General features: G+C 44.4%; 1 protein-coding gene across 2 annotated transcripts in view; it reads right to left on the bottom strand.

Moving 5' to 3' along the window:
- The window catches only part of LOC144770659 (putative methyltransferase DDB_G0268948), a 241,386-nt gene that overhangs the window by 172,125 nt on the left and 53,039 nt on the right, over positions 1–16,222 (bottom strand). Inside the window, exon 2 of one of the 2 annotated variants that reach the window (XM_078655368.1) lies at positions 13,874–14,012. In XM_078655368.1, the coding sequence (XP_078511494.1) occupies positions 13,874–13,993 (120 nt within the window). In that variant the 5' untranslated portion in view covers positions 13,994–14,012. The remainder of the gene's footprint in view (positions 1–13,873; positions 14,013–16,222) is intronic. The other variant, XM_078655369.1, reaches the window with a different exon arrangement.

Here is a 16,222-nt window from a genome sequence, read left to right as displayed (position 1 = left end):
ATCAATATGAATATATATATATATATATATATATATATATATATATGTGTTGCAATACATATAGGCAGGTAATGAGGAGATCTTTCTCTACTTTTAAGAAAATTTGAACTGCGCAACGTACGAAGAGTACTTTAAGCGCTACTTTGATTATAATACTGCATATTTTGCACAATGTTTGGCATGCCTGTTTCCAGCACACTTCGTAAGATGTGTTGCTTTTGTAGTGGTACCAATTTGAGAATCGATGAAGCACATCCGCCCTCCCGGAGGGGACGCCTAATAGGGACATATATATTAAATATGGTATTTCGTCCATAATGTACAGCACATTGTGGAATAAATACACCCGCAAGGATCCTGAGTTGCGTTGGCCTATGCATGGGTAATTTGATTTGCGAAAGATTCAGCATGTGGAGCAACGGATGTTCAAGCGAAAGGCTAGGCAAGACATGTTTGACTGTGTGCGAAAGTGGGAGAAAGAAGTGCGTGAGCGAATGAAGTGTGTACAGGCCTTGATTGAAAAAGAACAGCGTAAAAGTGTGCATGCGAAAGCATTAGAAATGAAAAATAAAGAGATTAAAGAAATTAAAGAAAGGGAAGATAGGGAGCGTCAGTTACAGGTAAATGGCCAATACGCTATTTATAGGCCTCTTTATCCTATTCTTAATAAACCCAAGATGATTCTCTCTTATTAGATCGTTGTCCACCTCCGTACACCCTTCCCTCTGCTCCTGATGAGTCAGATGAGGACTCTCCTACGGAGCAGGATAAAGCCCGAGACACTCGCTCAATGTTAAATACCGAACGTTCCTCTCACATTAGATCTGCGGCGTGTAAAGCCGATCGTAGTACTAATACTGCTTCTGAAATTCTAGATACTATTAAGAATTGGTCGGAAAGGGAACAAAAATATTTCACTGAGATATTTGCTGCTGAGGTTCTTGAGCGATTTAGGAAATATTGATGGAAGTAGAGCCAGATGATATAGCAGCTGATTGTAAGCAATTACGTGAAGGTTCTTGTGTCTTCTCCCAGGTGGCTGACACGATCAGACGCTTGGTTAAACTACGTGATGAAGCAGTCCGTTTGCGGGAGGAGAAAAAGGCAGCAGACGCAGTGCACAAACATCTCGAATCAACATGGCACGAGCTTCGATGCCCGAAACAGATAATAATGTTGTAATTAATGTGAAACCCATGCGGGAAGCCGCGCCTTTATATGTTCCTCCTAAAGGAGCAGGTACAAGTGATAATAAGACTTCTACCGACGCGAAAGGGTACTTTATTTATAACTGAGTTTACACTCCTTGGAACAGAGCAGATGTTATGGCCCTTAAAAATGCATTGCCTGATCCGCGAAAGAATCCAACAGCTTTTTATGAAGAAATTGAGGGTGCCATTAGCTCTTGTACTATGACTTTGTCTGACATTGAATTGTTTTTTGGATTAATATTACCGCCTGTTATGTGGAGAACTGTGCATAAAGTTGATAATTGTGTGGTATTTGGGGGATTGTGGCCAGATATAGAACAATTAGATAAAGATAGAGAACCTGCACAGAACCGTGTCAGCTAATTTTAGATCTTCCAGCAGATATATTGGTTAAATTAAAGACGATTATCCCCCTAAATAGATAGATTGGACTATGTTAGCGTCTTGCAAGCAAAAGATAGATGAATCAGTTTCAGACTTCTTCACACGCTTTGAAGAAGCATTCCACGATTTTAGTGGTGAGTCATTGACAGATGACACGGGTAGGCATCTGTTTGTCGATAAATATGTCACAAACCTTTTGCCAGAAATAGCTAGTCGCCTAAAGGCGAGTGAAAGTTCATGGACTACCTCCAATCCAGTTTCTCTCCTAACTATGGCTCAGTATTATGAACGCAAGAATTATATTACATTGAAGAGGTGTGCAACGCTAAACCCAGCCACTTTGTTGCCATATCCTGCGACTCGATCACAATCAAAGGAGCCTCATGATTGTATATTCCTTACTGAGGAACAAAAGGTCGCATTGATTTGCAAGATACGCCCCTTCCAGATGTTGATGGGGAGCTGTGGGTTGATGGGTCCTGTTTGAAGTTACCAGATGGCACAACCTCAGCCACATATGCAATCACCACACTTGAAAAAATAGTGGAAACAGCTTGCATACCACAGAAGTCGGCTCAAGCAGCTGAACTAATAGCTTTGACACGAGCATGTGAGCTTAGTACTGATTTATGTGTGAACATTTACACGGATAGCCGCTATGCTTTTGGAGTGGTTCATGATTTTGGCCTACTCTGGAAGGAAAGAGGCTTTCTTACATCCCACGGGATGCAGGTAATGCACGGAGAATTAGTACATAATCTCTTGACTGCACTTACATATCCGAAGAAAGTTGCCATTATGAAGTGTAGCGCACACAATAAGATCACTGTCAAAATAGGACAAGGAAATGCCTTTGCAGATCGTGAAACTGCAATACAGCGAAGTACTACATCTATGTACGTAGTAAAACCACAAGCTGAGCGTTGGCATGATGCTAGAGAGGAAGTATTGGATATACAGAGATCTGCCTCTGTGGAAGAACTTGAGCAGTGGTCCAAAGAAGGAATGTTAGACGATGAGGGTTGTTGGCGTAACAAAGAAATGAATAGGCGGAAATTGCCTGCAGCCTATTTACAACCTATGGTTCAAATGGCACATGGGCTGGCACATGTTGGAGCTCTAGCAATAACTAAATTGCTTACACAAGTCTGGGAGCATCCTGAAATTGCCAGCACAGCTAAAAGAGTGGTACAGTCCTGTTTGATCTGTTGGCAGTACAATCCTGGAAAAGGGACACAAACTCCTACAGGAGGGTTTGCTGCACCAACCGCACCTTTTGAAGTTTTGCAGATGGATTACATCCAACTTGAACGCTGCAATAATCTAAAATATGTCCTAGTGGTGGTATGTGCCTTCAGTAAATGGATAGAGGTGTACCCTACAAAAGATAATACTGATCTTATCACAGCAAAGGTGCTTCTGAAGGAATTTTTTCCTAGGTATGGTGTTTGTAAAATTTTGTGGAGTGACAACGGATCTCATTCTATTGGGCAAGTTGTTGAGTATGTCTTGAAAGGGTTAGGGATCAAACAGAAATTCCATACAGTGTTCCACCCACAATCAGCAGGATTGGTGGAAAGGTATAACGCTACTTTAAAATTGAAGCTGGCGAAAATACTCGCTTCTACGTCTCTAAAGTGGCCAGATGTGCTGCCTTTGGCACTGTTATCCATAAATCAGTACCACACTCACGATCAGGTCTTACATCGTATGAGGTGGTACTTGGAAGCCCGATGAACATTTGGGGAGTTCCTAACCCATGCCCCATACATGATGTACCTTGTGTTCTGTTGAATGATTATTTGGCACAATTAACTGAAAGTTTTACCTCAGTTCATCAACAGGTTCGAGAAGATCTTCCTGATAGATCTACAGAGTCCCATGATCTCCGTCCCGGTGACCACGTGATGGTCAAAGTCTTCGACAGATCGAACAGGTTGGAGCTGAGATGGCGAGGTCCGGAGCAGGTGCTGTTGGCTACAAGGACAGCAGTTCGAGTGACAAACAAAAAGAACTGGCTCCATACCATGCACTGCAAGCGCGTATCGCTTGCCTTGGTGGAACCTGCTGTGCTGACAGACCATCGAGAAATTCTGGAGACGGAGAAAGGTCAAGCTATCTCATCTGACGAGTCTACGGAAGTCTTCCCGGACCACACGATTCCTGGAACATCGCGATACAATTTGAGACCGAGGAAAGAATCTGCAGTTTTGAACGGGACTGGTTGAGCTACCGCCCTGGGTTTGTGAAACGGAGAGCCAATGAGGCAAGGAGGGGGATCAGCCCTGCATTAGTGTAGTGTCATCCGTCTTGGCCCGTGGTGAAGAAATCAACAGCTACCCAAGAGAGAAGAGCTCCAACAATTGTTTTCAACAGGTTCTTAGAAAGATTGAGCATCGTTGTCATTGAAATGAATAGGAAAATGATTTGTGCTGTAGGGTTTGTTGTTGCCCTGGTGGTTTTGGCAATAACCACTAGGTTCATTGAGAAAGCAGTTCCTGCTCGACAGCTTTTTGTTGCAACTACTCCAGCTCTACTGGAGCATCACTATTATACTCTTCCTTATCATGAGCAGAAACATCAACAGTCCTATCTGAATAACACATTCAGATGTTGCATCATACCCATAATGCTACAAATACTACCAATTGTTGGGTATGTGGGATGATACCTGCACACCAGAAGAAAGGAGGAACACCTTTTATTCCTCTACCTTTTTCCCATAATGGTTCACGTCAAGCTTGGTATGCCCTTTTGTTTGCTTATGGAAAGCCTTCAGTAGGTGGAATCATTTTTCGATTGAATAAAGAATGCTACCACGATAAAGATGGCTATCCTCAAGCCAAAGGGACTAAATGGGAATGAGATGAATACCAACCGGACTATATTTCAACACCATATGTCTTCACAAATGTGAGGAATATGAAGAACATTGGACCCTTTGTGATTTCTGTAACCAGAGCAAAAGCAGATTTATGTATTGGCAGTATTGGGAGAATTCCCGTAGGATGAAGTGAATGTATAACTACGCTGAACATTGAGGGAGTTAATAATAGTAGTTTTACTTCATCGCACAACACCTACTTTGTGTGCGGTAATAATGAATATTATCAATTACCTGTTGGATGGTCAGGGGTATGCTACATATCATTTTTGTTACCACCTGTGTTTTTAGCACATGCATCATATCATCTTGACCTGAAACTGTACAATGATATTTCTAAGAATAGATATAAACAGACAATAAGTACAGATGAGATTGACCAGACAGACACCGCTCTGCAACAATATTTTGATTTCAATTTGGGTTTATTTTTCTTTGTGGGTGCTGCATTGAATAGCAGAAAAATCAGACGATTGACTCGTGTAGTGGAAGCTGTCACCAATCAGACAGCTATGACATTTGGGAACATTACGGAAGAACTGCAAATTGCAAGAATTGTAGCACCCCAAAATAGGATGGTGCTTAACGTGATTTTGGCTGATCGAGGTGGTGCATGCCGCATCATCGGTAGCAGTTGCTGCGTTTTTATACCTGACCATTCACCTTCAGTTTATGACGCAATCTCTAAATTGCATAAGATTACTGCAGACATTCACCCAGAGACTGGTACATGGACATTTTCAAACTGGATATTGACACTCTTTGTTACTTGGGGCTGAAAGCTACTGACTATTCTATGTATACTACTGGTGATACTATTTACATGCTGTACTTGTATACAATGTGGTCCCATGATTTGTTCCATGTTCCTCACTGCTTATACACCTGCCAAAAGAAATATTACAAAAGAACAACAAATGCTAAATAGTGAAGTTACTGAGATGATGAACATCAATGTACAGGATGCATATCTAGATTACCCCAGATAAACAAATGTCTTCAGCTAATGCTGAAAGGGTCGTCTGTTATAATTCAACAGCGATTAGATTAAGCATTAGCAGAAGACATCTTGTATTTAGTGATTATCTTGCCCGTTTACGGAATCCATTTTGTATTTCTGTCGGCCATTTTGTTTGCCATGTGCTCTGTCCTACCTTCCTGTTAACTGCTCTTGAAATCTGCCTAGAGACAAGATATGTTTTGTCTCCTCTGCTTTGCACATTCTCAGTTGAGCATGCAGCTGTCTCCAACTTGTAACTGTCAAGATGTGTCCACCAGAATTAGCCGACTGTCAGCCCTTCCCACTTGTTACTAGCAGACTCTCTGTATGACCTTATATGTATTTGAAACCAACACTCTGTGCATTGTACCGCCTACATTTCAGCCCCTGTGTGGGTATAAAAGGACCAAGCTCCTTCCAGTCAGTGTGCTACCTCATACTATAGAGAAGAGTTATGTGTGAATGTAGTTCCACCTCATGAGGTTTAATAAACTCTGTCTTTTCTATTCCAGTTTCTGTGCCAACTTCATACTATTGGTCTGAGGACTGTAAGCAGAGAAGGGTGAATCCCTTGCACTAGTAGGCCTGGCTGAGGCTTACTACCACAAGGTGAATGGGACTCCACCCGTGGGGAGATATTCTACCCCACCAGGCAGAGTTTCAACAAGAGACGTTTCAACAGAGGAGCATATCGTGGAGGCTCTCAGGCCCCAGAATCTTCAGGTGAGTGCTCCAGACACCTTCCCACTTCCTTTGGGGGGTTGTACTCGATTTTTCTTTCACAATTGGGTTCAATTGTATCAGGATGGTTGGATACTACAGACTATTCAGGGTTTTCGTCTAGATTTCTTCCAGGTTCCGTATCAGGACAGACAGCCCAGTTAGCTGTCCATTTCCCAAACAGAATGCGCTTTTATAGATTCAGAAATCGAAGGATTGCTGCAGAAACATGCGATAGCGCATTGCGACGCGGGCCGTCTCGGCTTCTGCAGCAACATTTTTCTGAGACAGAAGAAGGGCGGAGGTTACAGGTTGGTACTCAATTTAATGGATTTCAATCATTACATAATCTCCAAACATTTCAAGATGGAAGGTATCCATCTGTTGGCATCTTCTGAAACAGGGAGACTGGATGGTCCGTCTGGACCTGAAGAACGCCTATTTATCCATTCCAATTTTTCCTATACATCGGAGATACCTGCAATTCGAGTGGAGAAACCGATGGTACGAATATTTGGTCCTTCCTTTCGGACTTTCCTCGGCATCAAGGTGTTGAAGTCAGTGATAGCCTATCCCAGAGAGCAAGGGGTTCACATGAAAGAGTACTTAGACGATATACTGATCATGGCGCAGTCGCCGACAGTAGCGGTTCAACACTTGCGCATGACCATTGCTATGTTGCAAAATCTCGGGTTTGTAGTCAGCGAAGCAACAACCCAGTACTGTGTCCTTCACAACAAATAGATTTTCTAGGCTTAGTCATAAACTCTAACACGGCGCAGTTGAGTCTCCCTCGTTCCAAACTTCTGGACATAAAAAAGAAGCTGTGCTCCGTTGTCTAAACAGACGGTCTCGCTGAGAGTCATTGCCAGGATAGTGGGCCTCCTAGCGTCATCCATTCAATCGATCTTCCCTGGTCCCCTTCATTATCGAGCCCTTCAAAGATTAAAAATTCAACATCTGCAGAAGGGTCTCTCATACACGGACCTGGTCCCTCTGTCGTCAGAGGTCCAAGAGGAAATTCAGTGGTGGCTGGCCCACATGGAAGCGTGGAACGGCCGAGCCATCTTCAGCTCCCTTCCAGAGGTCGTCATAGAGTCCAATGCTAGCCGCTGGGGCTGGGGGGCTCACTGCGGAAATATTTCCACAGGAAGGCGGTGGTCCCTTCGAGAGCTAGATCTCCATATCAACTGTCTAGAGCTGCTCACAGGACCGTTCGCGATCAGGACTCTGTCACCCAAAAAAGTCTTGTGTTGCATCCTTTTGCGGATGGACAACATATTGGCAGTTCGCTACATCAACAAACTGGGAGTCACGAGGTCCTCCATGTTAGTGGAGATAGCGAAGGACTTTTGGCACTATTGCCTAAGTCACCAGATATCGGTCATAGCCGAGTATATTCCGGGTCAGTCGAACGTGGTGGCGGACTGGAACTCCTGACACCTCAAGGACTACAGCGATTGGCAACTCCAACCTCAGGTAGTACATTGGTTACAGGCGATCTGGGGGTCATGCCAGATCGACCTGTTTGCGTCCAGATTGAAATCGGCAAATGGCCCAGTTCTTCAGCTGAAGACCAGATCCGTTAGCTCTGGCAACTGATGCCTTCACTCAGGACTGGTCGCAGTCTCTGAATTATGCCTTCCCCCCGTTCATTTTGATTCCTCGGGTGTGCATGCAGATAATGCGACATATGGCAGAAGTGATCTTAGTGACTCCCCTGTGGAAGTCGCAGCCTTCGTTCTCAAGTCTCCTGGATGTGAGCTGCGACTCCCCCAGGAGAATTGCGAACTCCCCGGCGATGCTCCAGGGCCCTCATGGAGAGATGCACCCGATGGTAGTGTTGGGGCAGTTGTCCCTGATGGCCTGGAGACTTTCCGGCAATGTTGGCAAATGCCAGGATTTTCAGAGCAAGCTTCTGACTTTATCAACCAAGCTTGGGCTCCCTCCACCTGGAAGAGATATGCTTCAGCCTGGAAAGGCTGGGTTCGCTGGTGCTTGGACCAACACGTGGATCCCGTGGGGGTAGACACACCCTCCGTTGTGAACTTTCTGTCTCAGTAGGCTTCTGAAGGATTGGCATACTGTTCTATTAATAATTTCTGTTCCGACATTTCAGCGGGTCATCCCCAGATTCAGGGCAAACCTGAAGGAATGTATCCGTTTATATGCAAACTTTTGGAAGGTATTAGAGTAGCAAATCCACCCAAACCCAAGTATACTTCCTTATGGGACGTCTCTCTAGTTCTTTCCCTGTTTGATCAATGGCCTCAGAATGACATGTTAACCAGGAAACAACTTTCAGCCAAATTGGCAATGCTCCTATGTCTTGCGGCATGTAGACGGTCATCTGACGTTAAGGCTTTTGATATTACAGGTAGAGTATTTACTCCGAAAGGAGTATCCTTTAACATTACTTCCAGAACTAAGACAATTTCTCGGACTGTAGATTATCATGCTTTTTCTAGTAATGCTAAGCTTTGTGTAGTGCAATGTCTTAAGACCTATGAGGAATGTACCAGGTCCATTCGGTATGCTGGTATGGTGCAATTATTGATTGCTTTGCAGAAACCTTACAAGCCTGTTACTGCGGCTACAATAGCCAGATGGTTCAAATATGTTATGCAAGAGGTGGGTATTGGTACCCAAGTGTTTGGGGCGCATTCCGTTTGTGGTGCCATGGCCTCTAAGAGTTTTATGTTAGGCTCTACTGTTCAGGACATTATGCATTTTGCTGATTGGTCTTCAGAATCCACTTTTAAACAGTTTCACTACAAACCAGTGGGTGATATTTCTTCTATAGTATTTTATCGGAGTTAAACTAGCATAAGACGAAGCCTCCGGTCCTGTATTAGAATAAAAAATTAGATCGCTATCGCACCAAGAATTTTAAATTCTATTAAGGACACGGAGGCGAGGATTATCCCACCCGGTTATATTACAAGTATTGTAATGTTTTACCCACCCGTGTGTTTGTAATCTGTTTAAGCAGAAATTACGGGTATTCTATTTCTTATTCTTCCAGGTTCTGAGAAGAAGATGGATTAAATATGCTTCATGTTAAGAAGAGTTTTTTTCCTGTTGGATGGTTCTTCCACACTGGAGGATGTTATGATTGGACTCGAGTTATTTTAATGGACTTTTATTTTTCGAAGCAAAGAAAGAGGAGGATATCCGGTATTGACTGGCTCTTATGGGGTCTGACAGGATGTGACGTATACATGTGCATCATGGGTAATGTGTTTTTTGTTATACAAAACTAAGTTTCATTGGCTGCTGTGTGTAGCAATAAATGAAAGAGAAAGCATAATCCTCGCCTCCGTGTCCTTAATAGAATTGAAAATTCTTGGCGCAATAGCTAGCTAATTTTTTTATCCCGCCTAAGGAATGGCACTGTGAACAGCAATCAGCCGTGGACAAAGTGTGACATTCACTCCCTCTTTCCCCGCCCCTCCACCTTCGGCTGCTGTGAAGGTCACTGCATTTACAAGATTATAGTGATGTGGGTTCAAGAACCCACTGGGCTGTGCATGCCTCAGAGCCATCGCAGGCTCCTCATTCTAGACCTCATGCACTGCTGAAAGACATCAGGCTAGCTACACGGTTCGTGAGGGTTTAAATGTCACCTCTTATGATGCTTAAAGCTCTTTCTCGCGCACCCACAGGCCAGCCCCCCAACCCACCCTCACATTCCCCTGCCACATCCAATCTCTAGTCTGATCTCGACCTTCTCACCCTGTCCTATCGACCTACCACCCCCCAACCTCTGCCACAGTGTTCTAATTATCTGTTCCGTGTGAGAGCAGCTACCCCCGCTGCAGCGAGTTTGATAACCAGCCCCTTATCCTTATCGGTCTGTCCCTGAAAGGGTTTGTGGACCCCTCCAGGCACACATGGTGACAGACCACATGATTAGGGATCTCAGCCATTGGAGCCTCTGAGGATTATGTGCACTGTCAATATACCAGTGGCAAGCAGCCTCACAGTTTGTCCCACAGGCAACAAAGTCAGTGCCCTACAACTCTCCCTTTACTGGTGCCCAACATAGAGTTCTGTTGTGCCCTTTGCATCCCCCAAGCGTCTAAAAGTGAGCTGCGGGATACTCAGCCAAACTGGCGTGGGCCATGAGACCAACAGACCTGCCTGGCACAGACTTTAATTAGGATGTCAAAGGACAGCAGCTGCTACTCGGGCTTGCCAATGATGCTCCTGACACAGCCCTTCCTACACTTAGTCTGGTTTCTCCTACTTGCTCTTTCCCTGGACTCTCATCACCCCAAAAAACATTGTTGCACCGTAAATCTACGACGCACTGCATGAAACCCCAACGATCCACAAGCCTTTGAAAAAGACTTGTATTAAAACGCTCAAACTGATGTAGCGCATTTTTATTGAGTATTAACAATGATTCACAGCCGTTGAAAATTAAATATGTCATAATATCAAATAGCACAACCATTTTCAAATCCCTTGCCACTAAGAATGCCCCTCATAGACATTTAAGTTCTGCAATATTTTTCAGCCCTTTCAACAGTGAATATACGGCTAGTTTTCCCCCAGCGACCTCCCACCCTCCCCTTAGTCGCTCAAGTCTGGCTGGGATTCCTCAGGTGGGGGGGGGGGGGGGCACATATGTTCCCGCAAAAGACATTCCATTTGCCTCATACCTTCTTCCAGTTTTTGAGGACATCCTCGATTAGTGAATACTGCTTGTTCTGCCACCATGGCACTATCTAAATCCCAGCACCACTGTTCGTGAGAGGTGACTGTTGGAGAACTCCATAACCGAGCAATGTTTAGTTTGATTAGTGTTATACCCATGGTTGCCCAGGTCTGCTCAGTGTGGCTCAGATCCGTCGGTTCCCATAGATTGAGTAGGTATTTACTCGGCTAGAGGGAGATCTCATGACTACATACCCTGGTAAGTGTGTCAATTGTTGCTCTCCAGTAGGAAGCTATGCAGGGGCATTCCCACAATGTGTGGTAAAAGGTACCCTCAGCTCCACAGCCCCTCAGGCAAAGCGGTGACTCTGCTCTTCCTAGGCTGTGTAGTATGGTCCTAGTGTAATATGTTCTGTGCAATATTTTGAGTTGCACCAGTTTCAACCTTGATGGGATCGCAACCTCTCGCGGGGAGACGAGGGCTCCCAGCCATTCTTGGTAATCAATTTCACCTATCTCGGTTTGCCACTTCTCCTTGAGGTCTTGGGTAGGATCTGACTGATTATTAATTAATTTACAATAAGTTTGGGAGTTTGCTTTTTTGGTGAGGTGATCTGTCAATAGTCGGTCCTCTAGTGGTGAGGCTTTGGGGAGGTCTGTTCCTGGGGCTATGGCTTTTGTGAGTGCATGTTTTATTTGGATAAATCGGAAGTATTCCGTCCCTGCCATTTGGCATGTGGTTTGTAGTTGGGCGAATGTCACCACCTCCCCTTTTTTCCACATGTTCCCCACCATGGAGATGCCTATTTGGTCCTTTACTGGTGCGTAGTGTACCCAGCCGGGGGGTATCCTATAGCGGTGTATGTTGTGTCAACACTCCCTCCCAATCCAGTGCACGCTGTGCCACTGACCATATACGTACCGTGTGTGTTGCAGCGCCTATCAGTCCTTGTTTCTGTTTTTTATCATATAAGGCTGTCATTATCCCACCTGTACCGAGAGTATGCCTGTCCATACGTAATGCGTGTTCGTCTTGTGGGGCGTGGAGCCACTGGTTAATCACAATGAGGTGGGAGGCCCAGTAATAGAACTTGACGTTGGGAAGTGCTATACCCCCGTCATACCAACTCCGGGTTAGTTTACGCTGCGCTATCCGTGGGGGATTTCCCTTCCATAAGAGGTATTCCACCTCCGCCTCAATTGATTTGAAGTAGGAGTCCGGAACAGGTGAGAGGGTGTTCTGTAGTGCGTATAAGAATCTGGGCAGAGCCATCATCTTGAATAAAGCTGCCCCCCCCTAGTAGTTTCAAGGGGAGGGAGTGCCACCATCTCACGTCACTGTGGTCTCTTCAGTGGGGGCAGGAGATTATATTCATAAAATTGTGTGGGGTGTGGTGTGATGTATATACCGAGATATCTAAATCCTTCCGTTGCCAGAGATATTTCTATTCCCGGGGGGGGAGATGCGGGGGGGACCTTAGAGCACTGACTTTGTCCAATTTATCGTGTAGCCTGAAGCCGTATATGTTGCAGATATCTAGCAAACAAATAATGGATTTTCGGGGGTTCGCCATATAGAGCAGGATATCGTCGGCATAGAGGGATATTCTGTCCTCCCATCCCTCCGTCCAGCGCAATCCCATTATTGCCGGGTCCCACCTGATCCATGCCGCCAGAGGCTCCAGCACCAGAGCGAAAAGTAGCGGTGACAAGGGACACCCCTGTCTGGTGCCACTCCCTAAGGGGAACTCCTCTGACAGTCGCCCATTGACCACCACCTGTGCAAGATGTTTCGTGTATAGCAACCTGGTCCATGCACAAAAGTTGGGCCCGAAGCCCAGGTGCCGCAGGACTGCGAAAAGAAAAGGCCATTCGACCCGGTCGAAGGCCATACTAGCGTCTAGGGAGAGGATGACTGCCTCCTCCTGTATGGTAGGTAACCTAGCCAACACCCCGTATAGCCATCACAGATTCATTGCTGTTGCATGAAGCCTGATTGGTCGGGGTGTATTAAGGTCGATGTAGCGCATTTTTAATACAGAATGATAACTTTGTTCTTTAAAGCATGTTTCATGCATAAAATCGATCACATCAGAACTAGCAATGTGAAATACATAGGACAAGGGTTAGTATATACAGTGCACTGCTGCCCTCCTGTGTCTATTCAGGAAAACTACAGCAACTGAGAGTTAAAATGAAATAGAATGCAAAAGGAAACAAGATGAAGGCACGCACGCAGCCTAGCCAATACCCCATCACTCCACAAAGTAATACAACAGATCACCTACAGCGCAAGCGCTGTTGAGGCTCGACCTAAAAAAAGAGTCTCCAATAGTAGTAAATAAAGAACATTTGAAGAACCTCTGAATATAAATCCTTAGGCTTGGTACTGCGAGTGTCGGCATACACAACTACGAGGAAGTTGGAAATGGAAACATTGACATAGTTTCAACACCAACATCTCATTCCTAGTCAGTGTTGGCAGAGAGCCAAGAGGAAGTAGTCGTCCACCAATGCAGCTGTGACCTACCATTTGCCCTGATACTGGATAATCACTCCAATAGAAACATTCAGTGACCATTCACTGGATATTGGAGAAAATGTGGGGGAAATGTGTTAGATACATTTTAGCATTTGATGGCACTATGACATTTATAGTCACCAGCACCATGCATACTAATTTTACTGGTGGAAGAGAACCTATGGGCGTGGGATTAATATAAGCTCCAGAGCTGAAGTGTTCCAGAGAAAGAACAGCCACATCTAGTGTAAAACACTGAACACCAAAGTCCTTTATTTAACGCCAGCCCACCTTAGCCTCTCTCTGTGCACACTCCACGTTTAGACATTAGCACAGATTAATTTTCAAATATAAAAGTCTCTCTAAATTGGAATCATGGGGGGATAAAGCAGTCAATACCATAAAACTTCAGCATGGTTTTTGTGTTGAGCTCATGGTACTGTGAGGCCATTCAAACAAAGACAACTTGGGGCTAGGTTCCCCCTTTTCACCTTTTCTTCCAGGTAAGACAGGACCAGCTTCAGCATCTCCGGAGGCAGAGAGAACCGATATTTCTGGTAAAGAGAGGCATGCTCCTTTTCTTCGAAGAGTCGGGTGTCCATGTTTGCCATTTTAGAGGTACACCTGCACCTAGAACAAAACATAGACTTTTGAAATGTGCCTCTTGTTAAATAACCTCAGCCACAGTGTTAAAGCATGGACTCTGGCAAGGAATAACAATACAAATACTCAAACACTGCAATCAACACTCCACTCATCCAACCATCCTGTCTATTCCTTACTAGGCAGTGGAGCACACCACAACATTCTATTAAAAAACATTACCATTTCCTACCTTTTTCTCTGCATTATTAAGGTAAGTATATATGAAACAGCACACAATTCAACCAACAAAGGGTTCATTTGCCTTGTAACAGTCTTTAACTGTGTCAGGGGGATTTAACTGTAGGCTCTGAAGGGGTTTTAAGACTGCACAGTTCGATGCCAAGCCTGGTATATGGTGGTGAATAGAATATTGAGAAATGAACTTGTGGTGGCTGCAAGTATCAACTGTTAGAAAGAGTCCATAATAGGTCGTACTATGGAGAAGATTTCTGCAGATCGTCTTAATTTAGTGACATATGGGATCCTGCCAAGAGGAGCACCTGTGGTATGGGGAACTCATTGCCACGGATCTTTGCGTCTTTCTACATCGGAGTAACAAAGTACGAAAGGTGGAGACCAGCCTTCCATGCTGCAGATCCTGAGCAACATTTGCCATGAAGAACAAGAGCCCAACCAGTACTAGAGGCATGGGATCGCCGCTGCAATCCGAGGCGGTTCAGTGTTGCACAGGTCTTTACAGCTTGCACATCAGAGTGTAACACAGGCCTGGAGTGTTAGACCCTATATCTAGTTTAGGCGCCCTCCCGGTGCATTAGTGCAATGTAAACTCTTTTTCTTTCTCCCTAGCTGCAGAAACTAGAGACGTGAAAGCCATCACCCTGCTGAGCTCCACAATCCGCACAAGGAATTCATAGCGCAGAGGGCCAGAAGCTTCAGTAGTATGTAACCCCAGACCATGCCTTAATTAATACTGAAGAGTGCGGTTGTCCTGGAGGGCTGTTAGACCTCCCAGGACTAATGCTCAGGTTACTATGAGGTTGGAAATGCGCAAGAAGAAGACCTTTTCAAGTGGTAAAGGTACCTGGAGAAGGCAGTTTCTTTGCACCTGAATGGATACAATGGAGAACATTCTGACCAATTTCAACTTGTTACACTTCGTTGTTTAGATTAGTTAATTTTGGTAACTCCTTGACCAATATGTTCTGTTCTTTAAGTCTATTGAGACATTTTGTAAAAAATAATATGGCAGCAGGTCCAACGAGTCCCAAGGACAACTGTAGAAAGTTTACAGAACACTGAAAAAGCCAATAGGCCATGCCTTTAGCAGGCAAGTGCCAACCTATTGTCTTTGCCAATGCTACTTTGCATTAATACTTTACTTACATTGCCACCTGACTATTACGCATGTGTGTAACTGTAGACTAAGATGGCAACTATGTGTGCACATGCTTGACAATGTGCTGCAAAGCTCAGCTACCGTTTTTTTTTTTTTACTTTACTGTTACAACACCGTCAATGGCCTTTGAAACAATACACTGAAAATGAAAAATAAAGTGCATTAAAGCACATAAAAGTGAAGTGTGCAGATAGGCAGTACTATACAGCTGCTGAGCCCTTGAAAAAAACCAACACAATTTGTTGTGCAAAAAGGACAGCAGGACGGGGAAGGAAGCAGACCAGGTGGGTAAGTGCCTACAGCGTGCAGAAAGGCCCCTCTTGATTTAAAAATAAGAATACTAATAAAGAACTAATGGCAGGTTGTATTTGTGGCCTACTTTTGGAATATTATCGTCCATGAGATTCCTAGGGCTGATACGAGCTCTGATGGACAGCCCTGTTAGCCAATGGATAACGCCAATTGAACCACAGTAGCCAATGGCATAAAGAAGCGACCCGAAACCACTTTCAGTACATATATGTATGTGTATTTTATGGTGCTGTGTGGTTGTGTAATGCTCTGCCTCTCACCAGAAGCAACCTCTGCCTGTAGACTAATCTAATTACAGACTGATCTAAAGACAGAACAACAAGGACATTTGATAAAGTAAAAGTACTTGAGCTTTAACAATTTCACAATTGTTTGACTAGCAACTTTACCGAAAGGAAGTTTTAAATAAATGCCTCTTCTCAGTATCCACCCACTGCACATTAAATGGAATATTATAATAAGCTTCTGAGTCGCTATAGTGTTATATCCAAAGGCATTCAATGACAGACACTCATCCATCTACACA

Source organism: Lissotriton helveticus, chromosome 7, assembly GCF_964261635.1.
Source record: "Lissotriton helveticus chromosome 7, aLisHel1.1, whole genome shotgun sequence".
Lineage (NCBI taxonomy): Eukaryota > Metazoa > Chordata > Amphibia > Caudata > Salamandridae > Lissotriton > Lissotriton helveticus.
Note: the sequence above shows the minus strand (reverse complement) of the source record. Positions and strands in the feature narration are given on the sequence as shown.